We start from the raw sequence: 27,047 nt of genomic DNA, 5'->3' as shown, positions 1-27,047 counted from the left end.
GTCATGTGACATTGGGTATAATAATGAGTATTTTCTGTCATAAATCATAGATTGTATAGCATAAATTTGTTTTTTAAGATAGATATTTGGATTTACTCTTTGTTTTGTCCAGAGTGTGAAGAATCCTTTGTAAGTACCATGCGCTAACCGATTGCGCCGCCGGAGCTACAGAATCTTTTGATTTTCCAGTTTTTGTTGTTAAAATGGTGCAGCTGAATGTATCACTAAAGTTAAAAGATCATTACTATGAAAACTGGCAGACTAAGGAGGAATTTGGAGGTATTACATGGATGGTACTTTCAAATTTTAGTGTGGGAACTGCATGTTGTGATCTCCTAGTTATGTTCGCATTACCACTTAAGCTTTTGTTAATCATTGTAACCAAGGTTATTTTGTTCTAATAACTCTCAGGGGAGATTTTACTTTGTACTGACACACAAAAGAGTTGATTTCAAAATTTTATTATAAGAGAATGACAGTTTGAAGTTGAACAAAAAAATTTTCCTTATACAGTAAAATTAAATATTTTAGGCGAATATTTTTCCTTAGTCTTAATAATTAAAACTCAAGTTATAATTTTAAGAAGAGATTATTAAATCAATATGTATTTCTGTTGGTACAGAGTCAGAACCGTTGAAATGGACTGTAATTTGCTTTTAAAAATGTATTTATACTAAAGGGATAGCAGTAAATCTTTTGTCTTTATTTTTTTAAGGCAAGAGGAGCAGACGTTCCAGAAATTCCTGGAGACCTCAGTCTTAAGACATGTAGCAGTACAGCCAGTATGAAGGTTAAACATGTGAAAAAGTAAGTATAATTTTACAGTGGGTTTTTTTAAGTGAATTCCTCTAAATGGAAATCAGTTCTTTAGTTCTCTTAAAACTTTAATTTAGATTTTTTGCGAAATGAACTCTTACTGTCCATACATTAAATTATACTGTCAAACCTTCAATTATGACTCAACTGTTAGCGGAAGAAGCCTGATGGTTGTCTGCTTGCCTAAAAATATACTTGAATTTTGCTCTTGCAACAACTTTTATGTCATTGTCTATTGGGTTGCTCTTGTTCAACAGAAGCAATTCAAGTATGTCTTTCTTGGTACCTTTAATACGTGCTTTCATTCATTTAGAAAAATCAGTTTTGGTGTTTGAATTATGAGGTTGCTGTTTCTCGGCTTTGGCATTGAGAAAGTCTGAAATGGATGCCAGTATTTAACTCTTAAGTGAAATATCTGAAGGTATCCATTTCAGTGTTAGACAGAAAAACCATCTTTTCATCTGGTAAAGGGTTAGATAGCTATGTTTTCATTCTAAGTAGAGAAAAGACAAGGATAAAAATGTTCATTCTGCATTCAGACCCACCAATCCAGGACTGATGGGCTGTGACAACATTCACAGGTAAAATCTGGTTTTGTATTTTGTGGTGGGAATGCTGCTTCTGGTTAGAAGCTGGCTGTTCACAAGTTTCCATAACATTCACCAAAAGCATAGTTTTTCTGTGGCCATTTCTATGGCCATTTTCTTTGGTCAAGATTAGGAAAGTACTATACTGATGCTTTTCATTTTATTTTATTTTTTGGTTTTGCCCCTATGCACTGAATGTAATCTCGATTTGATTCTGTGTATTTCTGAGAAGGTTTGTGTGATTATATGTGCTCATGCGCATGTGCTTAGTTAATAGTGTTGCTTGTTGCATGAGCTTTTAAACCTGTTTTATTTCCTCCTTAGGCACAGTCATTGTGACTGTTGCAGTATCTTGTATCTCATTTATTTCATGTACTTCAGGTTACCCTTCACTAAAGGTCACTTTCCGAAGATGGCTGAATGTGCACATTTCCATTATGAGAACGTTGAGTTTGGCAGCATACAGGTATATTTGAAATATTTCCTATATACTGAATTAAGACATACCTATACCTACATCTGTGTATCTGACAGGTGACACTTAGAAATAGGTTTTTCTATTGTTGTCTTACTGGTTGATGGGAAAACTTTTCTTCTCTTTTGATACCTGATGACTCCTATTTCAAGTGGAAGCAGTATAATGGAATCAGCACAAATTTCAGAATTTCTATCAGATTCCTAAACAGAGTTTGTCACTGTTCTGTAGCGTGAACTCTTATAGCTCTTACCTGAAGTTGTTAGTTATGTTGGGTGGTGGTGGTGATGGATAAATCAGAGTCGGAACGAAGGTGGAATAGGGGTTACGGAGAGAAGTGCTAATGGAGGTTTTTTCCCCAGTATTTTTTCATATTGTGAAGTATAGTGTTGTGTATACATGTGTATGTGTATAAGACACGTACATTTATACACGTTATTTACATATATATGTACATTTTAAAGCCTCAGTTAAAAGATAGACGTTTCCAGTGTCCCTCTTATGTTGCACTTATACCATGACTTTTGTAATATTCATTCCTTTACATTTTAAAAATAGTTTTACTACCTACATGCATTCTTTTTTTTTTTTAAGGGCAGCACTGCAGCATATGGAAGTTCCCAGGCTAGGGGTTGAATTGGAGCTGCTGCTGCTAGCCTACACCACAGCCATAGCGGTGAGGGATCCAAGCCACGTTTGTGACCCAAACCACAGTTCACAGCAATGCCGGATCCTTAACCCACTGAGCAAGGCCAGGGATCGAACCCGAATCCTCATGGTTACTAGTCAGGTTTGTTACTGCTGAGCCAAAACAGAAACTCCCCTCTGTGCATTTTTAATCAGCGTGGTATTTAGGTTTACCTGGTTTTGAACTTAGTATAATTGGAATTATTCTGATTTAGTCATCAGATATTTACTGAGCAAGTGCTATGTACGAGGTACTATTTTAGGTGCTTTGGCTATATTAGTGAATGAAAACAACAAAAGTCAAGGACATATTCTTAAAAAGCATAGAAGATGGCCAAGAAGATTAAGAACTATATGGTTAAAAAAAAAATAGAATTGATAAGAATCAGGGGTCCTTGGAGGTAGGTTGAAATATCACATCAGGGTGGGCTTCATTATTGAATATATTTCTTCTTGCTTCTTTCATTTAACATTGAGAAATTTAATCCCTTTAGATGTTTGTAGTTACAGTTTGTTCAGTTTGTTCACTGCTGTGAATTAATCCATGTGTGTCACAAGTAATTTTTTGCTTTTATTTGTTTGAAATTTGGGTTGTTGTCAGTTTTTGGCTATTTTAAAGAGCATCTCAGTGAACACTGTATTACACAAATCTTGATGTACATATGCATTTCTCATGGTTTATAACTGAATTTCTCATGGAATATACCTGAGAGTGTAGCAAAACAGAACACAATTGTGTGTGCTGTGGTGTAGGTCCCAGATCCAGCTCAGATCCTTCATGGCTATGGCTACAGTATAGGCCAGCAGCTACAGCTCCATTTCGACCCCTAGCCCGGAAACCTCCATATGCCACAGGTGTAGCCCTAAAAAAACAAACAACAAACAAACAAACAAACAAAAAAATTGCCTTCATCTACTACTCATGGTGTATTTCCTTTGCCCTCAGAAAGAACTTTGGCTGGTTGTAGTTCTTTACGTGGTGAGGTGGCTCAAACCTTCATTCTGGGTCTGGACATTAATGGTCCTGCTTGAATTGGGTTCTTGTTATTTTCCATTGAGTCTAATGATAGGGCAGGGTGATACTAAGAGACACCCTAAGGAACCTCATGTATTCCAGACACACTCTTCCTTACCTCCATTGTGGAGTAGCTGTCCAATTTCCCCTGGTAGTCAGGATCACACCAGCCAACACCACAATTCTCTTCTTTGCCTGTTGATTTAGAGGCATAAGGAGCCCAGTGTGACTGAGCAGCAGTCTTAACTTTCAGTCCAGTGGAATCATTGTTGTGTCTTCTGATGGAACTAAGACCTCTAGGCCAGCAGAACATATATTCTCGGAGACAGGAAGCACCAGTTTTGCTAGTGAGTTACTATGAGTAGGATTGAGTGGTGCCACTCCCATTTTCACCTCTTGTTCCTGGTTCTCCAATCTGATTAAAGACACTAATGACTCTATATCCAATGCAAAGAGAGCATGGCCAGTCCATGACATGATGGGGGCAATAGAGAGATGCATCATAACACCACTAGATACTTGGAATCAAACAATTTTAAGAGATGAGAGTCTGGGTGAACATACATATGCTATCTTAGTCAAACTAATGAATGTAATAAGATTTTAATTTCTCTAGTGATCAGTGATGTTCAGCATCTTTGCATGTACTTTGGAGAAATGTCTATTCACATTCTTTCCACATTTTTGAATTGGGTCGTTTAGTTTTTGTTGTTGAGTTTTAGAAATTCTCTTTGTATAACCTGTTTATTTCTTTTAATCTGAAGTATGTCTTCTTGTAGACATCAGATAGTTGGATCACTTTTTTTAATCCCTTGTGTCCATCTTTGTTTTTTGATTTGAGAGTTTAATCCACTTCATCTAGATTAATTACTGATTAGGAAGAATTTACCTCTGTCATTTTGCTATTTATCATATGTATTATAGATTTCTTGTCCCTTACTTTCTGCATTAGTCTTCTTTTGCTTTTAGTTGATTTTTGTAGTGAAATGTTTAAATTCCTTTCTCATTTCCTTTTGTGTCTATTCTATAGGTGTTTTCTTTGTGGTTGCCATGGGAATTACATATAACATCCTAAAGTTATAACACTGTAGTAACTGTACAAAAACTGCTCCTTTACGGCTGTTGATGTCATCTTTTTACACTGTATGCCCCAAAACATACATAATTTTTTTTTTTTTTTTTGCCTTTTAGGGCCATACCTGTGGCATATGAAAGTTTTCAGGCTGGGGTCAAATCGAGCTATAGCTGCTGGCCGACACCATAGCCACAGCAATGCCAGATCTGAGCCATGTCTGCGACCTACACCACAGCTCGTGGCAATGCCGGGTCCCTAATCCACTGTGCGGGACCAGGGATCAAACCCGTATCCTCACGCATGCTAGTTGGATTCCTTTCCACTAAGCCACGAAGGGAACACCACTAATAATTTTTTAAAATACGATTGTCTCTTCAGTTATGCAGAAAACAAAATAAGGAGTTAACGACTAAGTAATACTTGTTTTTATACTTAAATTTTTATTTATTTATTTATTTATTTATTTATTTATTTATTTATTTATTTTTGTCTTTTCAGGGTTCCACTAGTGGCATATGGAGGTTCCCAGGCTAGGGGTCTAATCGGAGCTGTAGCTGCCGCCCATGCCGCAGCCACAGCAACACCAGATCCAAACCGCATCTGCGACCCACACCACAGCTCATGGCAACTCTGGATCCTTAATCCACTGAGCGAGGCCAGGGATCGAACCCATAATCTCATGGTTCCTGGTTGGATTCATTTCGGCTATGCCATGACGGGACCCCCTAGACCTAAATTTCTTTTAAAAAGTACTAGCTTTTTGGAGTTCCCATCGTGGTGCAGTGGAAACGAATCCGACTAGGAACCATGAAGTTACGGGTTCTATCCCTGGCCTCGCTCAGTGGATTAAGGATCCGGCGTTTCCATGAGCTGTGGTGTAGGTCGCAGATGCGGCTTGGATCTGGCGTTGCTGTGACTGTGGCATGGGCCAGTAGCTGTGGCTCTGATTCGACCCCAAGCTTGGGAAACCTCCACATGCCACGAGTGTGGCCTGAAAAGACAAAAAAAAAAAAAGTATTAGTTTTTTAAGCCACATAGAAAATAAGGATTGGTTACAAAGTGTTATTACACAGTCCCAGATTTTATGGTTGCCTATGTATTTACCTTTCCTGAGGTCTTTACTTTTTCATCCATTTTCTGGTTATTGTGAAATGTCCTTTCATTCCAACTTGCAGGACTCCCTTGAGCATTTTGTATGAAGTAGGCCTAATGGTAATGAGCTTTCTCAGGTTTTATTTATTTAGGAATGTCTTATTTTATCTTTTACTTTTGAAGGACAGTTTGCTGGATATATTCTTGGTTGACAGTTTTATTCCTTTAGCAATTTGAATTTATTGGCTCGCCACCTTCTGGCCGCCACAGTTTCTTCTGATAAGATAGCTCTTGATAATCTCAGTGAAGATCCCATATGTGTTACAAATTGCTTCTCTCTTGCTACTTTTGAGATTCCCTCATTATATTTGGCTTTTGAAAGTTTGATTATAATATGTCTTGAACAGGTTTCTTTAAGTTCATCTTACTTGAAGTTTGTTGAGTTTCTTGGCTACTTTTATTCATATCTTCAATCAGATTTTAGAAGTTTTCAGTGATTATTTTCTTCAGATAGTCTCTTTGCCCCTTCGTCTCTCTGTTCTCATCCTGAGACTTGTCCTGAAACGTGTCCGAGACTCATTCTAAATGTATGGGATGGTATCCCATAGGTCCCTTGGGCATTTTTCACTTCTTCACCCTTCTCTTTTTTTATTCTGTTCCTCAGACTCATTAATTTTCTTTGTCATATCTTCAAGTTCATTGATTGTTTCTTCTGATCCCTAAAATTGGCCCTTAAGGCTCTCCTATAAAATATTCATTATAGTTATTGTACTTTCAGGTACAGAATTTCTTTTTAGAAATTTATTTTTGATGGAGTTCCCATTGTGGCTCAGTGGAAACGAATCTGACTAGGAACCAAGAGGTTGTGAGTTAGATTCCTGGCCTTGCTCAGTGGGTTGGGTATCCGGCGTTTGGTGTAGATTGCAGATGAGGCTCGGATCCCGAGTTGGTGTAGATTGCAGATGAGGCTTGGATCCCGAGTTGCTGTGGCTCTGGTGTAGGCAGGCGGCTACAGCTCCAATTTGATCCCTAGCCTGGGAACCTCCATATGCTGGGGGAGCGGCCCTAGAAAAGTGAAAAAGACAAAAATAAATAAATAAAAAAAAACTTAAATTTCTTTTTGTTGACATTTCCATTTTGTTCATGCATCATTTACTTTCTCCACATTGTCCTTTCATTTTGTGGGACATCTTTAAGACAGTTTTCTTAAAATGTTTTCTTAGTAGATCCACTATCACTTTTTTAATGGATTTCCTTGTTGATTTATTTTTTTCCTTAGAATGGGCCATGATTTTCCTATTTCTTTGTGTAGCTTGTGGGTTTTTTGATTCAGACATTTGAATGTGGTAATATGGTAAGACTGGAAATCTGATTTCCCCCCTTCCCTAAGGTTTGCTGTTTTGTTTGTTTGTCTTAATTGTTGCCTGCTCACTCTGTGCCAAGGATAAGCTTAAAGTGTAAACTTAAGGTCATATCTGGTGTTTCCTGAGCCTGCACTTTTCCCTGGGCATATGTGGTCACTTATAATTTGCCTCATAAATGCAGTTGCTTTGAATGTCCTCGTCTATAATGTCTGGATCCCCAAAGGGGAAAAAGAGAAAAATTGAGGGAGGGCAGGTTCACTGGCCTTTTAAATTCTTTGTCAGTTGCTTCGGCTGGTAGTGGAGGGTCTTGCAACAATATGGGGGGTGGGTGGGTGTAACAACAGTGGGTGTCCCCCTCTTTGCACCTCTGCTATCAGAAGCAGCAGTCAGAGCATGGATCCTTTTTCTTTGTAGGACAGGATACATTTTGCTGGCTGTGGCTCTCACACACTGCATGTAAGTTGCTCCTTGAGTGTATGTGCCATTTGCTGAGAGATTGGGGATGGGTAATTGCTGCTGTGCTAAGAGCTGACCAAAATTTACCATGATTTATCCTCCAAGCCTCCCCCTGAAGGTCCCAAGTCTTCAATAGACTCTAGAGTAACGAAATAATTGTGTCGGACAGACTCTGCCAGTGCAGTCATTGGTGGGAGATTGCTGTTGCTTCCTACTCCATCTTCTCAGAATCCCCATCTCAGAATCCTTACTTATTTTTAATATAGGATTGACAAAAATATGTTCTAAGGAGAAAATAAGTAGGAAAATTTAGTAAAATGTGTCTGGAATAGGTCTTCAGCTTTTGTCTCAGCCACTCTGTTATATCCCGGTGGGTTATTCATATCATCAGTTGACTGACTCAGTTTGTTGCCTGTCACCCTGTCTCAGTTGAATACCTTCTTTTTTTACACTTTGATCTTAGGAATTTCTGTTGTGGTTTTCCAGTGTTCGTACTTATAGCTCTTTCTCAGATATTGGAAATTTATGATTGAAATGGGCTATTGTATCCTGGAAAATATCACTGTCTGCTAGATATTTATTTATTTATTTATTTAGTCTTTTTGTCTTTTTGTCTTTTCTAGGGCCGCACCCATGGCATATGGAGGTTCCCAGGCTAGGGGTCTAATCGGAGCTGTAGCTGCCGCCCATGCCGCAGCCACAGCAACACCAGATCCAAGCCGCATCTGCAACCTACACCACAGCTCACGGCAATGCTGGATCCTTAACCCACTGAGCAAGGCCAGGGATCGAAGCCACAACCTCATGGTTCCCAGTCGGATTCGTTAACCACTGAGCCACGACGGGAACTCCTGTCCCCTCGATTTTTAAAAATCTGACAATATTATATTTAACCTTAGGGCTTTCAGTTATAAAATGAAAATGATTATTCTTAATCCTATATGTTATGGATTCTGATTCTCAATTTTATTTAGACTGAAAGACATGATAATTTAGATGTAATGGTTAATTTGGGCTAGTAGTATCATTACCATGTAACATAAAAAGGAAATTTTCACACTCTCTCCTTTGGATTGTGTATTTAGCTGACTTCTCTACAACTTCACTTTGGTGACTAATAGTATCTTAAATTTAGCATATCTAGACTGTCTTCTCTCAAACCTGTTCTACCTGCTCTCTTCTCCAATTTGGTGAATAGCAGCTCTGTCTTTCCAGTTCCAGAGACCAGCCAAACTGTGGAGTCATCTTGGATTTTTTTTTTTCTTTTGTTACTCCTCACATCCAGTCCATCAGCAAAACTCTTGGCTCTGTCTTTAAAATGTATCCAGAATCTGACCACACCTACCTGTTTCTCGGCTCTCACCTTAGGCTTGCTATTGTCCTTTTTAAGGGGATTATTTTCGGTAGTCTTGTATAGCTGACACCACAGCAAGAATGATTCTTTTCAAATATAAGTAAGATCATGTCACTTTTTCAGAAACTGCAGTTCTTTCTCTTCTTTTTCAGAGTAAAAGTAAAATTCTTTCAAATTCCCTGCGTGGGTTTACAAGATCTACCTTTAACACCTCTGACCTCATCTCTTTCTTCTCTTCCCCTAAGACATAGTGTTCTGGGCACAGATGCCTCTGCTCTTCTTCCCACGTACAGTCTCCCTCCTCAGGACCATTGGACTTTGTTTCCTCTACTTGGAAAGTTCTTCTCCCTGGATATCCATGTAACTTGCTCCCTTCCCTTTTTGAAATATTTGATCACATGTTGTCTTTACAGAGACAGTGTACTTTCCGTATGTAAGATGGCAACTTGTGGTCACCAGCCTTCTTTGTCTCTCTTACATAATTTATTTTTCTCCAAAACATTTGCCACCATCTGATAGGCTAAATATTTTGTTACTTATTCTTTTTTTCCCCCACCTTACCATCTACACAAATGAATCACTTAATCAATATTTTTTGAATGAATGGATGAATGAATTTGTTTGAGATGAGATCAAATTTGCTTTAAAAGGGCTCTTTTAATATTGCATGTTTTTCACCATTTAAATTTGCTCTTCTATGATAAGACTATATTTCTTATGAATGTACATTTATTTGTTGTAAACCTCAAATAGAATGGATGAGGAAAACTGTTAATGCAAAATAAATTTCCTTTGTGCTGTATTTCTTTTGTTAACTATTTATCATGTGTCTGTCTCGAATGTTTCTATATATTTATAAAATAACAGTATCTCCAGATAGAACAACTATCTACCTAGCTATCTATAACCTTTCAAAAATATAGATGGAATTCTATACATACTATCTTAAAAACTGCTTTTTTACTTGAAATAATATCTTGGATATATATTTTTATTTCAGTAGTTTGGACTTACCTCATTCTTTTTCACAGCTACATAACATTTCATTTTATTATATCATAATTTATTTAATCAGTTCCCTTTTGATGGATATTCCAAGTTTTATTGATGTAAATATATCCATTAAATAAAATCCTATAAGAGGATTCACTGGGTCAAAGGGTATAGACATTTAAAATGTTGACAATTGTTGCTAAGTTCATTTTTGAAATATGCCAGTTTATGCAGTGATTAATTATCGCATCTTTTCCTCCCATTGACAAGCACTGTTGACTTTTATAAATTTTGCCTATACTGTATAGGTGAAATATGGCAGCTTCTTACTGTAATTTGTGTTTCTTTAGTTATGAGTGAAGTTGTACATTATTTTATGTTTATAGATATTTTGTATTCTCTTTCTATGAATTGCTTTTATATCCTTTTTCTGTTTTTAAAAAGATTATTGTTATTATTATTATTATATTTCATTTTTCTATCATATTAATTGTTCTCTACCAAAGGACTAGACAGAACAGTGGACTGATGAGTGTGGAAATGGTTGGATACTTGTGTGTGTATACACTTAATGTGTGATAAAGGTTAGCATTTTTGGATCCATTGGAAAAGCCCAGTACATGTTGGTCTGTTCCACCATGCACTGGAAATAAGTATGCTGAGTCTGTGTCCCACAAGGACCCAAAGAGTTGGGTTCTCTAATCCCAGATTAGAGATGGATATTTGAGAGATGAGATGACTTGCCAAGGGTCACACAGAGAATAAATGGTAGAGCTGGGATGTGAAGCTAGGCAGACTGTTTCTAAGGTGCTAGGGTTAGCTGTTCCGGTTTCTGATATTATTCTCCTAGTCACCTCTAGGTACACCTGAGTGTTGGGTGTCACATCTCATTAGTTGAATAGTTCTTTCAAATCCACCCTTCTTTTCTGTTCCTATCTCTTAGTTTAAATCTTCATCCTCTCTGGTTTGGACTCTTCCATGGTCTTTGAACATGCCTCTGTTTCACGAACTTGGCCTGAAATACAGCTCCAGTGATTTCAACCTCCGTGTGAATCCTTTCTTGGCCTCCTACTGTCAATTACACAAAGTTGTCACGTTGTGCATGTTGCAGGGAGTTCCCTGGTAGCTCAGAGGGTTAGGGATCTGGTGTTGTCACTGCTGTGGCTTGGGTCATTGGTTGATCCCTGGCCCAGGAACTTCCACATGCTATGGGCCTGACCAAAAAAATAAATAAATAAAAAAGATTTGCATGTAAGCTTCCACACATCTTCCCTGCCTTTTATCCACTTTTATCTTACTTTTATCAGATTAAACTATTCATTTACTAAACAAGTCATGATCTTTCCTATGTTTTAACCTTGCTTCCCATCATGTATCAGGAATTCTAGTGTCTTTTAAGGCATGTGTCAGATCTAACTAGCTTCTTAAAAGTTTTTCTAATCTACCTCTCTTCCTACCTCCAATTCCCAGTAGATGAGTTAGTTTCTGAATCATAACACATATTTTTTCAGATTGATATGTCATATAGAAAATTCATATAAAATAAAATTCATCTTTTTTGTTGAAGTAAATTCATAAAACATAGAATTTACCGTCTTAACCATTTTAAAGTACATAATTCAGTGGCTTTTAGCACATTCAAAATGTTTATCTGTCACTACCATTAAATTCCAGAATGTTTTCATTACCTCCAAAAGAAACCTCATACCTCTTTTTTGTTGTCGTTAGTTTGTTTTTTCTTTTTAGGTCTGCACCCATGGTATATGAAAGTTCCTAGCCTCGGGGCTGAATCAGAACTGCAGCTGCCAGCCTACACCACAGCCAGAGCAATGCCAGATCCAAGCTGCATCTGTGACCTACACTGCAGTTCACAGCAACACCAGGTCCTTTAATCCACTGAGCAAGGCCAGGGATCAAACCCACCTCCTCTTGGATACTTGTTGTGTTTGTTCCCATTGGGTCACAGTGGGAACTCCAAAACCTTATACAGTCATTCCCTGTCTCCTTTCTATCCAACTCATGGCAACCACTAATTTGCTTTCTGTCTCTATAGATTCGCCTGTTCTTGACATTTCATCTGAATGTACTCGTACGCTATGTACTCTTTTGTGTTGATTTCTTTTATTTAGCGTAATATTTTCAAGGTTCATTCATGTTGCAGCATTTATCATTCCTATCTATAGCTAAGTAATATCCCATTTTGTGGGCATCCTACATACTACATATTGTTAACTGTTCTTTAGTTTGTGGTCATTTAAGTTGTTTTGCACTTAACAGCTTTTATGGCTCTTTCGTTTTTTTTTTTTTTTTTTTTTTTTTTAGGCCCACACCTGAAGCGTATGGAGGTTCCCAGACTGGGGGTCAAATGAGAGCTGCAGCTGTTGGCCTATGCTACAGCCACAACAACATCAGATCTGAGCCACATCTGCAACCTACACAGCAGCTCACAGCAAAGCCAGATCCTTAACCCACTAAGCAGTGCCAGGGATTGAACTCGAGACCTCATGGATACTAGTTGGGTTTGTTACCACTGAGCCACAATGGGAACTCCTATGGCTCTTTCTTCATCATGTCCTTTGAAGCATAGAAGTTTGTAATTTTGATAAAGTCTGGTTTATTTTTTTTTCTTTGGTTGCATATGCTTCTGTTGTTATAGCTGAGAAACCATTGCCTAACCCAAGAACATGAAGATTTAGTCCTATGGTTCCTTTTAAGAGTTTTATGGTTTTAGCACTTATGTTTATGCCTCTGGTCCATTTTTAGTTAATTTTTGTATATAGTGTGATGTAGGGGGGTCCAAATTCATTCTTTTGGATGTGAATATATAGTTTTATGAGCATTCACTGGTTGGAAAGATTGTTCTTTTTCCCTTGAATGGTATTGACACTCTTGCTGAAAGCCCTTGACAATAGATGTATGAGTTTATTTCTGTACTCTCATCTTTGTTCCTTTTGACTATATATATTCTATACCAATACCACACTATTTTGATCACTGTAACTTTGAAGTGTGTTTTGAAATTGAGAATTGGGAGTTCCCGTCGTGGCGCAGCAGTTAACGAATCCGACTAGGAACCATGAGGTTGCAGGTTCGGTCCCTGCCCTTGCTCAGTGGGTTAACGATCTGGCATTGCCATGAGCTGTGGTGTAGGTTGCAGACGCGGCTCGGATCCTGCGTTGCTGTGGCTCTGGCGTAGGCCGGTGGCTACAGCTCCGATTCAACCCCTAGCCTGGGAACCTCCATATGCCGCGGGAGCAGCCCAAAGAAATAGCAAAAAGACAAAAAAAAAAAAAAGAAATTGAGAATTGTGGGTCTGTCAACTTTGTTCCTTTTTCAAGATTGTTATGGCTATTCTGGATCTCCTGTATTTGCCATGAGTTTTAGTATCAACTCTTCTATTTCTTTTTAAAATAAAGGTAGTTGAAATTTTTATAGGAATCATATTGATTCTGTAGTTTACTGTGCAGAACACAACCATCTTAATATGTCTTCCATTCCTTGAAAATGAGGTGTCTTTAATTTTTTCAATAATATTTTTTAGTTTTAGCATGCAGGTATTGTATTTTCTTTGGTTAAATTTATTCCTAAGTATTTTAATCTTTTTGATATTGTTAACATTACACATTTTTATCTCATTTACCATTTTCTGCTTTGATTTACTTTTATTATTTGATATTCATAAACAATTTTAAACTCTTTGCGTGGATATTTCTCATTTTTTCTTTCTGCAGAACTCAGCACAGTCTTTCAATAGTAGGAGCTCAGTAAGACTCTTGAATGGGAAGTATGGCATGGTGTTTCCTGTGAGGTGTGTTGGGAGTCATTCATTTAACAAGCACTTGTTGCATGTTGGCTGTGTTCCAGGCAGGATACTGTATGTTGGACATATAAAAAAGGATGATAACATTATTCCTTGCCTTGAGATGTTACTGTTCATATGCAGGAGGCTAAAATATGTTAGGATTAAGATGTTAGCTTGAGGCTAATTTTATATCTTCATTTATTTGTACCTGCAAATATATTCCACAGATATGGAGAAATGAACCCTGTTTTGAAGAATCATAAAATGCTGCACAAAGGAGGTGACATTTGATTGAGTAGGAGTTCCTTGGGTAGAGACTGGGACATTATGGGCAAAGACCAATTCTCAAAAAGCCGTGTAGTTATTACATCATTATTTATAGTAAAAAATTAGAAATAATTTAAATGTTCAGAATTAGGAATGGTGTAAATTATGGGCTATTCATACAGGAAATTTTATGCAGCCACTAAAAATCATGTAGAATAGTTACTGGAGTGGTAACAGTGGTCATGTTATATTGATAAATTAAGAAGAGCTCCAAGGAAACAATATGGAGGTTCCTTAAAAACTAGAAATAGAACTACTGTATGAACCAGTGATCCCACTCCTGGGCATATATCTAGAGAAAACCAGAATTTGAAAAGATGAATGCACCCCAATGTTCATTGCAGCACTATTCACAATAGCCAAGACATGGAAGCAACCTAAATGTTCATCAACAGAAGAGTGGATAAAGAAGGTGTGGTACATATATACCATGGAACACTGCTCAGCCACAGAGAAGAATGAAATAATGCCATGTGCAGCAACATGGATGGACCTAGAGATTATCGTACTAAGTGAAGTAAGTCATACAGAGAAAGGCGAATATCATATGATATCACTTATATGTGGAATCTAAAAAAAAACTGAAACATATGAACTTATTTACAAAACAGAAACAGACTCACAGATTTCAAGAACAAACTTATGTTACCAAAGGGAAAACATGGAGGGAAGGGATAAATTTGGGATTAACATATAGACATTACTATGTATAAAATAGATAACCAGCAAGGACCTCCTATATAGGCCAGGGAACTCTACTCAATATTCTGTAATAACCCATATGGGAAAAGAATCTGAAAAAGAATGAATATATATTTATATATAACTGAATCACTTTGCTATACACCTGAAACTTAACATTGTAAAGCAACTATTCTCCAATAAAAAATATGTCTATGTAAATATAAAAATAATTGAAATAATTATATTCCAATTACTTGGAATTAATTATATAATAATATAAATGTAAAAATAATTAGAAGAATTTGTTGGAAAAAGATAATTATAATTTTGGAAGGAATGCTTTGGTAATACATCAGCAGAAAAGTGACTTCTATGTAAAAAGCAGAGGGGTGCAGTATTTTTTCACGGCTGGTTTTGTAAAACAGAATTTTGCTTCCTCATTCTGGTTTCAGAGTAGTTCTGAAATCTTGGGTCCCACCTTTTGAAAGCAAAGTAGGCACTGAGCATCCTTGAGCATTCCTGTTTCTAATTTAATTTGTACCTGATAAAATAATTCCCAGGCTTGTGTATATTGTCCCAGTGAATTGGCAGCACATATGCTTTAGATTGCGGGGATATGTTCAAATCCTGTTGCAGCTGGCTCTGACTTTCTTGTTCAACTATCAGTTCACTATCTTCAGTTGTAACATGTGGTTAAGATGACATTGTCCTGTTGAGGAAAAAGGACACTGGTGTGTGTGTGGTGGGTAGGGAATGGGTACGGCCAGCTGGCCTTGTGCTCTCATTGTACCATACTGTCTTGACCTCGAGGGAGGTTGTTGGTTAATCTTGGTCCTATTTTCTTTATCATCCTGGTGAAACAGTTTCTGTATACACAAGAATAACTAGATGACAGCTGATAATCCTTCTAGCTAAGATGTTGTAGATGAACTGTGAGCTCTGGTTTAAATGAACTGGGGAGGGAGCAGGAGAAGCTGTCCTATGTCATGTTCTTATCGTAGTCCACTTTATAGAGCACGAATAAGCTATCCTTAAAAATTAGTAAAAACCATTACTCTGGTCATAGAGATAGATTGTTCAAATATATTTGTATTCCTGGGAAACACTACTTTGGGGCTGAATATTTAAAAAATAAAGTCCTTTTTTCACTCTATCAAAATTTTATGGTTTTTGTGTGTATGTTCATTAGTGGTGTGGATCTGTATATTGTACCTTTCCCTAGCCTGACTTGGAGAACTTCATTGTACCATATCTTTTCAAAAATAAATATCTTGGGGAGTTCCCGTCATGGCTCAGTGGTAATGAACCCAACTAGAATCCATGAGGACGCGGGTCCTATCCCTGGCCTTGCTCAGTGGGTTAAGGATCCGGTGTTGCTGTGAGCTGTGGTGTAGATCGAAGATGCAGCTCAGATCCCGCTTTGCTCTGGCTGTGGTGTAGGCTGATAGCTACAGCCCCGATTTACCTCTAGCCTGGGAACTTCCATATGCCATGGGTATGGCCCTAAAAAGCAAACAAACAAAAAAATCATGGAATAGTTTCTGGAAATGGGAATTACTTGTTCTTTGAAGGTTTAGTAAAATTTTCCTTTTTGGTTCCCATTGGAGGGATTAATCGTTAATTACCATCTCAACTTATAATTTTTTTTTTTTGTCTTTTGTCCTTTTAGGGCTGCACCTGTAGCATATGGAGGTTCCCAGGCTAGGGGTCTTATCGGAGCTGTAGCCACTGGCCTACGCCAGAGCCACAGCAATGCCAGATCCAAGCCAAGTCTGCGCCCTACACCACAGTTCACAGCAATGCCGGTTCCTTAACCCACTGAGCGAGGCCAGGGATTGAACCCTCAACCTCATGATTCCTAGTCGGATTCGTTTCTGCTGCGCCACGACAGGAACTCTTCAACTTATAGTTTGATTATTGGTCTAGTCAGTGTCTCCTTAGGTCAATTTTTATCATTTATATTTTCTTAGAAAATTACCCATTTAAAGGTTTTCAGATTTATGGGTGTAAGTTGTCCGTAAGATATATTCTTTTTTCTTTTCTTTTGTCCTTTTATGGCCACACTTGTGGCATATGGAAGTTCCTGGGCCAGGAATTGAATCGGAGCTGCACCTGCAGGCCTACTCCTCAGCCACAGCAACACCAGGTCTGAGCTACATCTGCGACCTAAGCCACAGCTTACAGCAACGCTGGATCCTTAACCTACTGAGCAAGAAAGCCAGGGATCGAAGCTATATCCTCACGAATTCAACGTCGTGTTTTTAACTGGCTGAGCTACAGTGGAAACTCCCATAAGATGTATTCTTAACATTTGGTCTTAGCAAGAAACCAACTTGGGGTTTTATTCATCATCATTATTCATTCCCTCCTCCCTCCCTCCCTTCCTCCCTTCATTTCCCCCTTCGTTAATTGCTAAGCACCCTTTTTCCTTAGATAAATAAAATTGTATAAGTACCATTGCTATTTTACTCATTTTCAGCCATTGATTTTTTTTTGTCTTTTTGTTGTTGTTGTTGTTGTTATTGTTGTTGTTGCTATTTCTTGGGCCGATCCCACGGCATATGGAGTTTCCCAGGCTAGGGGTTGAATCGGAGCTGTAGCCACCGGCCTACGCCAGAGCCACAGCAACGCGGGATCCGAGCCGCGTCTGCGACCTACACCACAGCTCATGGCAACGCCGGATCGTTAACCCACTGAGCAAGGCCAGGGACCGAACCCACAACCTCATGGTTCCTAGTCGGATTCGTTAACCACTGCACCACGACAGGAACTCCAGCCATTGCTTTTTGATAAGTGCATTTGTGTTTGAACATTTTCTCCCTAAATGGTACTTTGAACAAACTCTAGGGTTTGATGTGTAAGTGTCATATAATATTTTGTTTAGAGAAATTGGAACCTGGAAAAAAAGATTAGCAATTACTAGATATGGCTTATTATTTATTAAGTAAAACCATATGTAGTTTTATATTATGGAAATGTACTGTCTTTTTTGCACTTCTGCCTTATTGTATTATCTTCATTGTCCAAAAACAAAGGTTTATGCACATTCACATTCGAAATATTTTTTAGTAAGAAGGGAAAAAATCTCTTGCAACATGGAAGGTATAATCAGTTTACTCTGCGTTGTAAGCTGTTGAGGCTTGCTTCTCTTTCTGCTGTGCTTTATGTGATACTGCCATCTAGTGTGTAGAATAGCAACTGGTTATGTATGCTTCACATTTTCTTTTTATCATTTGGTTATCTAAAGCTGTGAGATCATGTTTCTTTTTATCCAATTTCATATAAAGTTTTTTTTTTTAAATCTTTTTGTCTCTTTCTAGGGTCACAGCCATGGCATATGGAGATTCCCAGGCTAGGGGTCTAATCAGAGCTGTTGCTGCCAGCCTACACCAGAGCCACAGCAATGCCAGATCTGAGCCGTGTCTGCCACCTACACCACAGCTCACAGCAATGCCGGATCCTTAACCCACTGAACAAGGCCAGGGACCGAACCTGCAGCCTCATGGTTCCTAGCCATGATGGGAACTCCAATTTCATGTAAGGTGTTAAGTTAAATTAACCTGAATGTGAGAGCTCAGGTTTTGACTGAAATACAGCACAGAGAAAGTATGAATCTTATACCTATTTCTTGAGTGTTCTCTACTACAGCTGCTATACAGGGGGCTTGGAAATGCTGCTGTGGCATAATTCCCAATTTTTAGGTTGTGCATTTATTTCAGTCAACACTTTCAGCAGACACATTCTTGCCTTGATACTGAGAAATGTGGAGCAAAAGTTTGACCTGAGTGTAGAAATGTTGAGTAAAATATAAAATAAAAAACCCTGAATTTTCATTTTACATGAAGTAACCAGAATTATTTTTATTTTTTTATTATTTATTTATTTGCTTTTTAGGGCCGCACCTATGGCGTGTGGAGGTTCCAGGCTAGGGGTCTCATTGGAGCTACAGCTGCTGGCCTACGCCACAGCCACAGTAACATCAGATCCAAGCCGTGTCTGTGACCTACACCACAGCTCACGGCAACGCCAAATCCTTAACCCACTGATCGAGGCCAGGGATCACACCTGTAACCTCATGGTTCCTAGTCGGATTCGTGTCCACTGCGCCACGACGGGAACTCCCAAAGTAACCAGAATTATAATAAAAAATACAACCTGGCATTTATCGAATGCTTCCTGTGAGCCAGATGTTATACTAACTACTGTTTGTATGCTGTCTCATTGACTCTTCATAACAGTTTCAGTTGAGTAATGTGAGGTAGAAAGAGCTTAAGAACTTACCTAAGGTCACAGCTGGCAAGTGATAGGGGGCTGTGTTTGAATCAAAGCTGCAGAGCTATTTTTCACATTCTTTTTAAAAAGTACCAGGAAAGGATAAACGGACAGAACTACTGTCTTAATAAGCAGGAATAAACCATAGTTTGGAAATATCTTATGTCTTTAATGTAATTGAAAGTAAAAAAGTATAATAATTAATAGTGCAATATGTCCTGTATGCTCTTAAGTAAATTCCTTAACTTCTGTGGTCCTGTTTCCTCATTTGTAAAATAGAAATAAATATATCAAACCAGATTGATCAGTAGTTTTAAAGAACTTTGGAGAAGGCAGATAGCCTAAGGAACTTTGGTAAAGTCAGACCATAACCTGGCAAATGTAGAAAATAACACTTTTCTGAGGATAGTGGTGTCAGGATTGGGACAAGGGATAAAGAAATTCTTTGCAAATAGGAGGCTTTATAACTATAAGGAATTTTGTGACAAACTACCCCTCCCAAGAGAGACTACTGTATTGATAATATTCTTGGTGATCTGGCAGTCAATTTATTTCAATATAATATTTCTTTTCACATAAAAATTAACTTTATATAAAATTGTGAAATAGAGAAAGGTAAATAACAGCTACCTTTTCTGTAATTATAATTAATTTAAAAATTTCACTCCATTTTCAGGTAAAATTAAACCCATGGCTTAGAATACTGAAATTGTAATGTATTTAGAAGGTTTACAGTTTAAAAATAAAGCTAAAAGAAACCAGAGAAAACACATTATTATATTTTTCTTCCGTCAAATAGCAACACCAAAATCTTTTGTTACCAAATTGTTAACAGGTAAGATCATACATATGGATTTCACATTTTTGGTTTCAGTGTTCCACTATACTGGTATAATATTTAGCAAGTTCAGTGGACTATTGACTAAGTGTGGTTTCTTTTGGAAACAGACTGCATTTTCTTTCTGAATAAGAATTCATCTAAACGTAGACATTAAAGTTTATAGAAATATATACCAGCAATAAGTTTTGGTACTTATCTCTGAGACTTTCAGACATTAATAAGAATGAAGTAAATCAGGAGTTCCGGTCATGGCTCAGCGGTGACAAACCTAACTAGGATTTAAGAGGATGCGGGTTCGATCCCTGGCCTTTCTCAGTGGGTCAAGGATCTGGCGTTGCCGTGAGCTGTGGTGTAGGTCACAGATGGGCCTTGGAATCCTGTGTTGCTGTTGCTGTGGCTTAGACTGGCTGCTGCAGCTCTGAGTTAACCCCTAGCCTGGGAACTTCTGTGTGCCACAGATACGGCCCTAAAAAGAAAAAAAAAAAGGGGGTAAATCAATGAAAAGTTATTTCTCCATTTTTGTAGTCTATTTACAGTTTCAAGATTAACTTGTAAATATTTCCAGTTAAAAAAAAAAACAATTTTTTTTTTTGTCTTTTTAGGGCGGTACCCTCGGCATATGGAGGTTCCCAGGCTAGGTGTCTAATCGGAGCTGTAGCTGCCGGCCTACACCACCGCTCACGGCAACGCTGGACCCTTAACCCACTGAGCAAGGCCAGGGATCAAACCCGCAACCTCATGGTTCCTAGTCGGATTCGTTTCCGATGCGCCACAAAGGGAACTCCAAAAAAAAAAAATCTTACTTAGAAATCCATATTATTATGTATGTAACCATTTGAAACAAAAATTGTGATAATTTTACTCTTCCCACCCCTACCAGAAAGTTTTCCTCAAACCAAAACAGATTAATCTCAACCCTTCTTTGCTATGCATTCTGTAGTAATACCTCCTCGTCTGCCTGGAAATCTTTGTCATTTGAGGGGAGGATTTGAAATGAAAAATTCAGAGTAAGTTATCAGTTCTACTGTGATCCAAGTACTGGATTTTAACTGTATCTCATTTGAGGTAATAGTCCAGGAGTGAGGTGTGTAAAATTGGTTGAATGATGAAAAAATATATCATATATCAGAGTCACATTAGACATGGAGTATTTACTTCCAGGCATCTGGCTGAATATGCTTGCAAAAATAGTATTGTTGGAGTTCCCGTCGTGGCTCAGTGGTTAACGAATTTGACTAGGAACCATGAGGTTGTGGGTTCGATCCCTGGCCTCGCCCAGTGGGTTACAGATCTGGCATTGCCGTGAGCTGTGGTGTGGGTCACAGACGTGGCTCAGATCTGGCATGGCTGTGGCTCTGGTGTAGGCCAGTGGCTACAGCTCCAATTAGACTCCTAGCCTGGGAATCTCCATATGCCGCGGGAGCAGCCCAAGAAATGGCAAAAAGACCAAAAAAAAAAAAAATAGTCTTGTTGAGTCTGAAACTGTGACAGGTCTCAGATGTTACTCTACTCAAAGGCTAATGAGTCAGCTTGACACAGTTACAGACACACACACATACACACAGACACATTCTCTGTCTTTCTAACAGAGATGTGAGGTCTCTGAATCAGAAATCAGACCTTTTTCATAGAGTAACTTGGTTTGGGTTTCCTTATGCCCCAATTCTCCGTGAGGTAATGCAGTGAGAACCAGATCTGCCCTATGGGTACAGAGGGGTTTTGTACCATAAGAGACACCCTCTGAAATTATGAAACGTGGCGCTTCTGTAGGGTAGCTGGCACTTCTGTTGATTTGTCTTTCTGTAGTTGGAGAGAGGGACCTTTGCTTTGGAATGTAAGAACATCCTCTCTAGGGAAAAGAAGGAAAGGTCTCTTTCATGGATACACTGGAATGTAAATAGGTGGCTCTGGGGAGAGAAAGACTTTCTATGTCTCTGGAGGATTCTATCATTTGAGTTCCCACTGAGTTGTCCTTTAACCCCCGTGCTGAAGCTGTTTGCTTAAAAAGTTTTGACTGGCCATACACAAATGTGAAAATATTCATGACGTATTATTTCCTGGCAAGTGTATATTCTGGAGTGAGCATCAATAAGATAGAAGATGTGAATCTGTTATTCTGTCATTTCATCTCAATTCCCATTGTTCTTCATGCTGTTGGCCTCTCATTGAGCTGAGGGTGGTTCTGCTGTTTAAGGATAAGCAGACCACTTCCTTCATCTGGTATTCACCTGAGGAAAGAGGGCTCTGATCCAGTTCTGGAAGGAAAAACTGACGATTATGTTTATTAAGATGCATGTAGATCTTTAGCTTTTCCCTAATAAATTTTTTTTAATGATTTTTATTTTTAAGCTTTTTCCTAAGATATTTAAATGGCAGTTTTGTCTATTACTGATTTTGCCCTACATTCCGAAATGAGGTGGTAGCGAATGAAAGAAGCCCTAAGTTTTAACTCTAAATGTAGAGTTCTTCTTCCATTTGGCGTCCTCAACTCAGTGGTTTTGAAGTAGTATTTTCAGTGTTGAATATCAGGATGTTGATGGTAGGGGTGAGCAGACTGCATAATATTGTGCAACAAATTGTTTTTCATTGTTTCCATATCTACTACAGGCTTCAGAGATGAAGAAAACTGTTTACAAACTCCGTAGGTATGTCATAGTGAAATTGCAACCATAATGGCATCATAAAAGATGAATAAAAAGAAGAGAACTCTTTGCTCCATTTGCAGCCTGTTGATCATGCTTTGATGAATGGTTTTTATGTGGGTGGGGTGATGTAAGTTTACCCATCTTTATGCTGATTTCCATTCTCCGTGCAGAGAAAGGATTTTTTTTTTTTTTTGAACATTTGAAAGCTTGCTGAATAGAGTTGTATTTTTAAAGATCCTAACAGCACTAATTTCAGATTGGTATCCATGGTGAAAGAAAAGTGAATTCAATATAGGAAAAATAACTTCAAAAATAGATTTGTAAGAAATCCAGAAGGTATGGGACTTGGCAATTCTGTTTTCCATTCCTTTTAGACAAAGAAGTGTGGTATCATTAAGTTGGAGCAAGTAAAAATAATTTAAATCACTAACTCATGTCATAAGTTTCTATCAGCAAAATGTTGTCTAATCTTTTACAGTGTATATACTCTTGGTACATATTGTTCGGTACCGTATAAAACATCTTGATGTTCATTCTTGAGTATAGGAAGTCTTAAAATTCATAAACAATTCATTCAGAGTGGTTTTACTGTATATTTTGTTTTTGCTAGATGCTTATGTGAGTATCATTGATAAAGTAGATAAGAGATTCTTTCCTCAGAGGAAACAAGCAAATATACCAACAAAAGTAGTAAGGTAAAAATACAATGCCTACTGTAGGAGTTTTCATAGGTGTTCAAAGGCCAGAGGGGTTATTTCCTGTGGCATTCAAGCGAGGTCTGCTAAGGAGTGAATAGATTGTGGATATGCAAAGGTAGAAGTGAAGAGTATTAGGACAGGGAAAAATAGCAGAGGCAAAGGTACCTGGAAGGAAAGAGGATGAGCAGGTTAGAATGATTGTGGGAAAACGTGGCTTAGAAGATAATTTGGAGAAATGTCATCCTTCAAGCCTTATCTGAGGTATTCGAACTTTACATTAAAATTAGATTCTTCTTAGAAACTGAGAAAGTTTTGAGAGATTTTGAGAAGAGAGTACCATGGTCAGTGTACTAGTGGGGCATGGAAAGAGATCAGTTAGAAGACCGCTACGGGGAGTTCCCATCATGGCTCAGTGGTTAACGAATCTGACTAGGAACCATGAGGTTGTGGATTCGATCCCTGGTCTCGCCCAGTGGGCTGCAGATCCGGCATTGCCGTGAGCTGTGGTGTAGTTTGCAGATGCGGCTCGGATCCTGTGTTGCTGTGGCTGTGGTGTAGGCTGGCGGCTACAGCTCCAATTAGACCCCTAGCCTGGAAACTTCCATGTGCTGAGGGAGCGGCCCTAGAAAAAAGAAAAAAAAAGAAACAAACAAACAAACAAAAAAAACCGACCACTATGTAATCATCTGGTTTGTAATTGTCTAGACCAGGTGCTCTGAGGCCCAGAACCTGGTAAGTAGCAGTGGAGGACGGGAAAAAAAGGAACAGATGTGAGAGACAAGTTTTGGGAGATAGGAGAGATGACAAACATTTTTATCCCCATTTGTTACTCACCTTTTCACTTGGTTTATTGTACCCTTTTTGTGATAACTTTAAAAACTTAGATGGAGTCAGTTTTATCTGTCTGCTGTTTTGCCCTTTTCATGTTCTAGCTAAGACATTCTTCCCTACCCTGTGGGCTCAAAGGTATTTTCCTGTATTTCCATTATTGTTATTATTGATACTACTACTACTTTATGTTAAAAGTTTTGATTTTTGTGCTTTCACATGTTTAATTCATCTGGAATTATACTTTGAATATGGAATAAGGTATGAATCTATTTCTTTTCTTTTTTTTCTTTATTTTGCTTTTTAGGGCCCCACCTGCGGCATATGGAAGTTCCCAGGCAAGGGGTCTAATTGGAGCTCTGGCCACCAGCCTACACCACAGCCACAACAATGTGGGATCCGAGCTGCGTCTGCGACATACACCACAGCTCACAGCAATGACAGATCCTTAACCCACTGAACAAGGCTAGGGTTCGAACCTGCTTCCTCATGGATACTAGTCAGATTAGCTAACCTCTGTGCCACAATGGGAACTCTTGAATCTATTTCTTTACCTAGTTCCTCATTGACTAAGTAGTATTTCTTTTTCCCAGTGGTTTATAAGGCCCATTTGGTTATATATCAGTGTCCAAATATGTGTGTCAAGTATCTGACTGTCTTTTTGGATCCATTGGTCCATACTCTGTCCCTTCGCTAGGATCACACTGTCTTAATTGGTTCCTGTTAAACCTTGTTAAAAGACAAACACTTCAAATCTTAGTGACTTAATACAACAACCCCTTTATTGTGTTTCATGATTCCCTAGATTGACTCAGATGGCAGCTCTCTGTTGGTCTCCCCTAGGTTCTCTCATGCAGTTGCAATCACGTGGTGATGTCAGCTGGGGATGCTCCATTCATCCCCCCTGTGGTCTTTCAGATTTCAATAGTGTTTCATACTTTACAGCCTTTACTGCTTTCTCTGCAGTAGCATTATGTGGACTTTCTTTTTTCTTTTTCTTTTTTTTTTTTTGTCTTTTTGCCTTTTCTAGGGCCACTCCTGCAGCATATGGAGGTTCCCAGGCTAGGAGTCTAATCAGAGCTGTTGCTGCTGGCCTACGCCAGAGACATAGCAACGCAGGATCCGAACCGCGTCTGCGACCTACACCACAGCTCGTGGCAACGCCGGATCCTTAAACCACTGAGCGAGGCCAGGGATCGAACCCGCAACCTCATGGTTCCTAGTCGGATTCGTTAACTACTGCACCACGACGGGAACTCCTGTGTGGACTTCCGACTGGTGGCTTAGGGCTCTAAGAATAGGCAAGCAGAAGCTGTTAAGACTTGTTAATCACTAGTGTTGGAAGAAAATTGCTTTCACCATGTTTTATTGGTTCAAACAGTCATAAGCATAATATAAATTCAATAAAATAAAACAATAACAAAAGGAAGGGGGAAAACTACTCTCGATGGGAGGAATAGCAAGTTCACACAGAGAGGCATTGAATTGTAGCCTCATTAAATCATGATATCCAATAGGGCAAATCGCCTACCTTCAAAATTATCTTGGTTATTTTTTGCCCATTGTTTCTCCTTTTACATTATAGGTTCTTCTCGACAAATACTGTGAATAGAAAAGTAAGCTATTGAAACTTTGATAAAAGTTGCATTTAATCTGTAGGTTAATTGAGGGATAATAACTGTGTATACTGTACTGAGTTTTCAAATATGCATAGATTTATTTATATCTCCCTTCACATCTTTCAGTAATGTTTGGTAATTTCCCCTGATATTCAGCACCTTTTGTTTGGTTTATTTTTAGATATCTTATAGTTTTTACTGCTAATATGAATGGAATATTTTAAATTTTTCATTAAAGATTAGATTCTGTTAATTACTGAAATGCTATTGATTTTTTTCACATTTAAAAATTCACTTTAAAAACAGATTTATTGAGCTATAACTCAAATTACCATATAATTTACCAATTTAAAGTATGTGGTTCAGCTTTTTTTAGTATATTCACAACATCGTGCAACCATCAGTGAAGTCTAATTTTAGAATATTTTCATCACTCCAAATAGAAACCCTGTACCGTAATCAGTTATTCACTTTCATTCTCAGACCTTCCCCTTCCCCCTCCCCCCACCTCCAAGATACACGCAGTCTGGAAACCACTAATCTACCTTCTGGCTTCTTTTTTTTTTTTTTTTTTTTGCTTTTTAGGGCCATACTCGGCAGCCTATGGAAGTTCCCAGGCTAGGGGTTGAATTAGAGCTACAGCTGCTGATGGCCGCGACCACAGCCGTAGCAACACGGACCCCAGCCCCATCTATGACCTACACCACAGCTCATGGCAACCCCAGATCCTTAACCCCCTGATCGAGGCCAGGGACCGAACCTATATCCTCATGGATTCTAGTTGGGTTGGTAATCTGCTGAGCCACAACAGGAACTCACTACTTACTTTTTTTTTTTCCTCCCTTTGTTCTGTTGCAATATAAGTATCTAGACATAGTTCTCAATGCTACACAGCAGGATCTCTCCCTACTTTCTGTTTCTAAGGATTTGCCTCTTCTGGGCATTTCAGGTAAATGGAATCATACATATGAATAAAAGAGACCCTAAGGAGAGTAACAGAGTTGAAGAACTCACTCTTCCTAATTTCAAAGCTTTCTACATAGCTAAAGTAATCAAAACAGTGTGGTACTGGCATAAAGACAGATGTATAGGCCAGTGGAATAAAACAAAAGCCCTCACATTGAGGGCTATTGATTTTCAGTGAGATTGCCAAGTCCATTCAGTGGAGGAAAGGACAGTGTTTTCAACAAATGGTGAAAACATCACTTCTTTAAATAGACTTTCTTCCCCCTTTTCTCTCTCTTTTTCTGGGATACCAAGAATTCAAGTCCTGCTACATTTATTGGTATCCCATAATTTCTGTAGTCTTTCTTCTGCCTGCCTGCCTGCCTTCCACCTCCCTCCCTCCCTCTCTCTTTCTCTTTTGTTGGGAATGACCTCTCTTTGAGTTCACTAATTCTTTCTTTTACTTGATTGT

General features: G+C 38.4%; 1 protein-coding gene across 1 annotated transcript in view; it reads left to right on the top strand.

Annotated features, from left to right (window-relative positions):
- ARHGAP32 (Rho GTPase activating protein 32) overlaps window positions 1-27,047 on the top strand; it is a 184,314-nt gene that overhangs the window by 42,525 nt on the left and 114,742 nt on the right. Inside the window, 3 exon segments of the mRNA XM_047754460.1 lie at window positions 716-807; window positions 1,356-1,397; window positions 1,785-1,869. Of these exon segments, the coding sequence (XP_047610416.1) occupies window positions 716-807; window positions 1,356-1,397; window positions 1,785-1,869 (219 nt within the window).

The sequence above is a fragment of the Phacochoerus africanus genome, chromosome 11, assembly GCF_016906955.1.
Source record: "Phacochoerus africanus isolate WHEZ1 chromosome 11, ROS_Pafr_v1, whole genome shotgun sequence".
NCBI classification, from domain to species: domain Eukaryota; kingdom Metazoa; phylum Chordata; class Mammalia; order Artiodactyla; family Suidae; genus Phacochoerus; species Phacochoerus africanus.
This window is presented reverse-complemented; position numbering and strand designations above follow the sequence as displayed.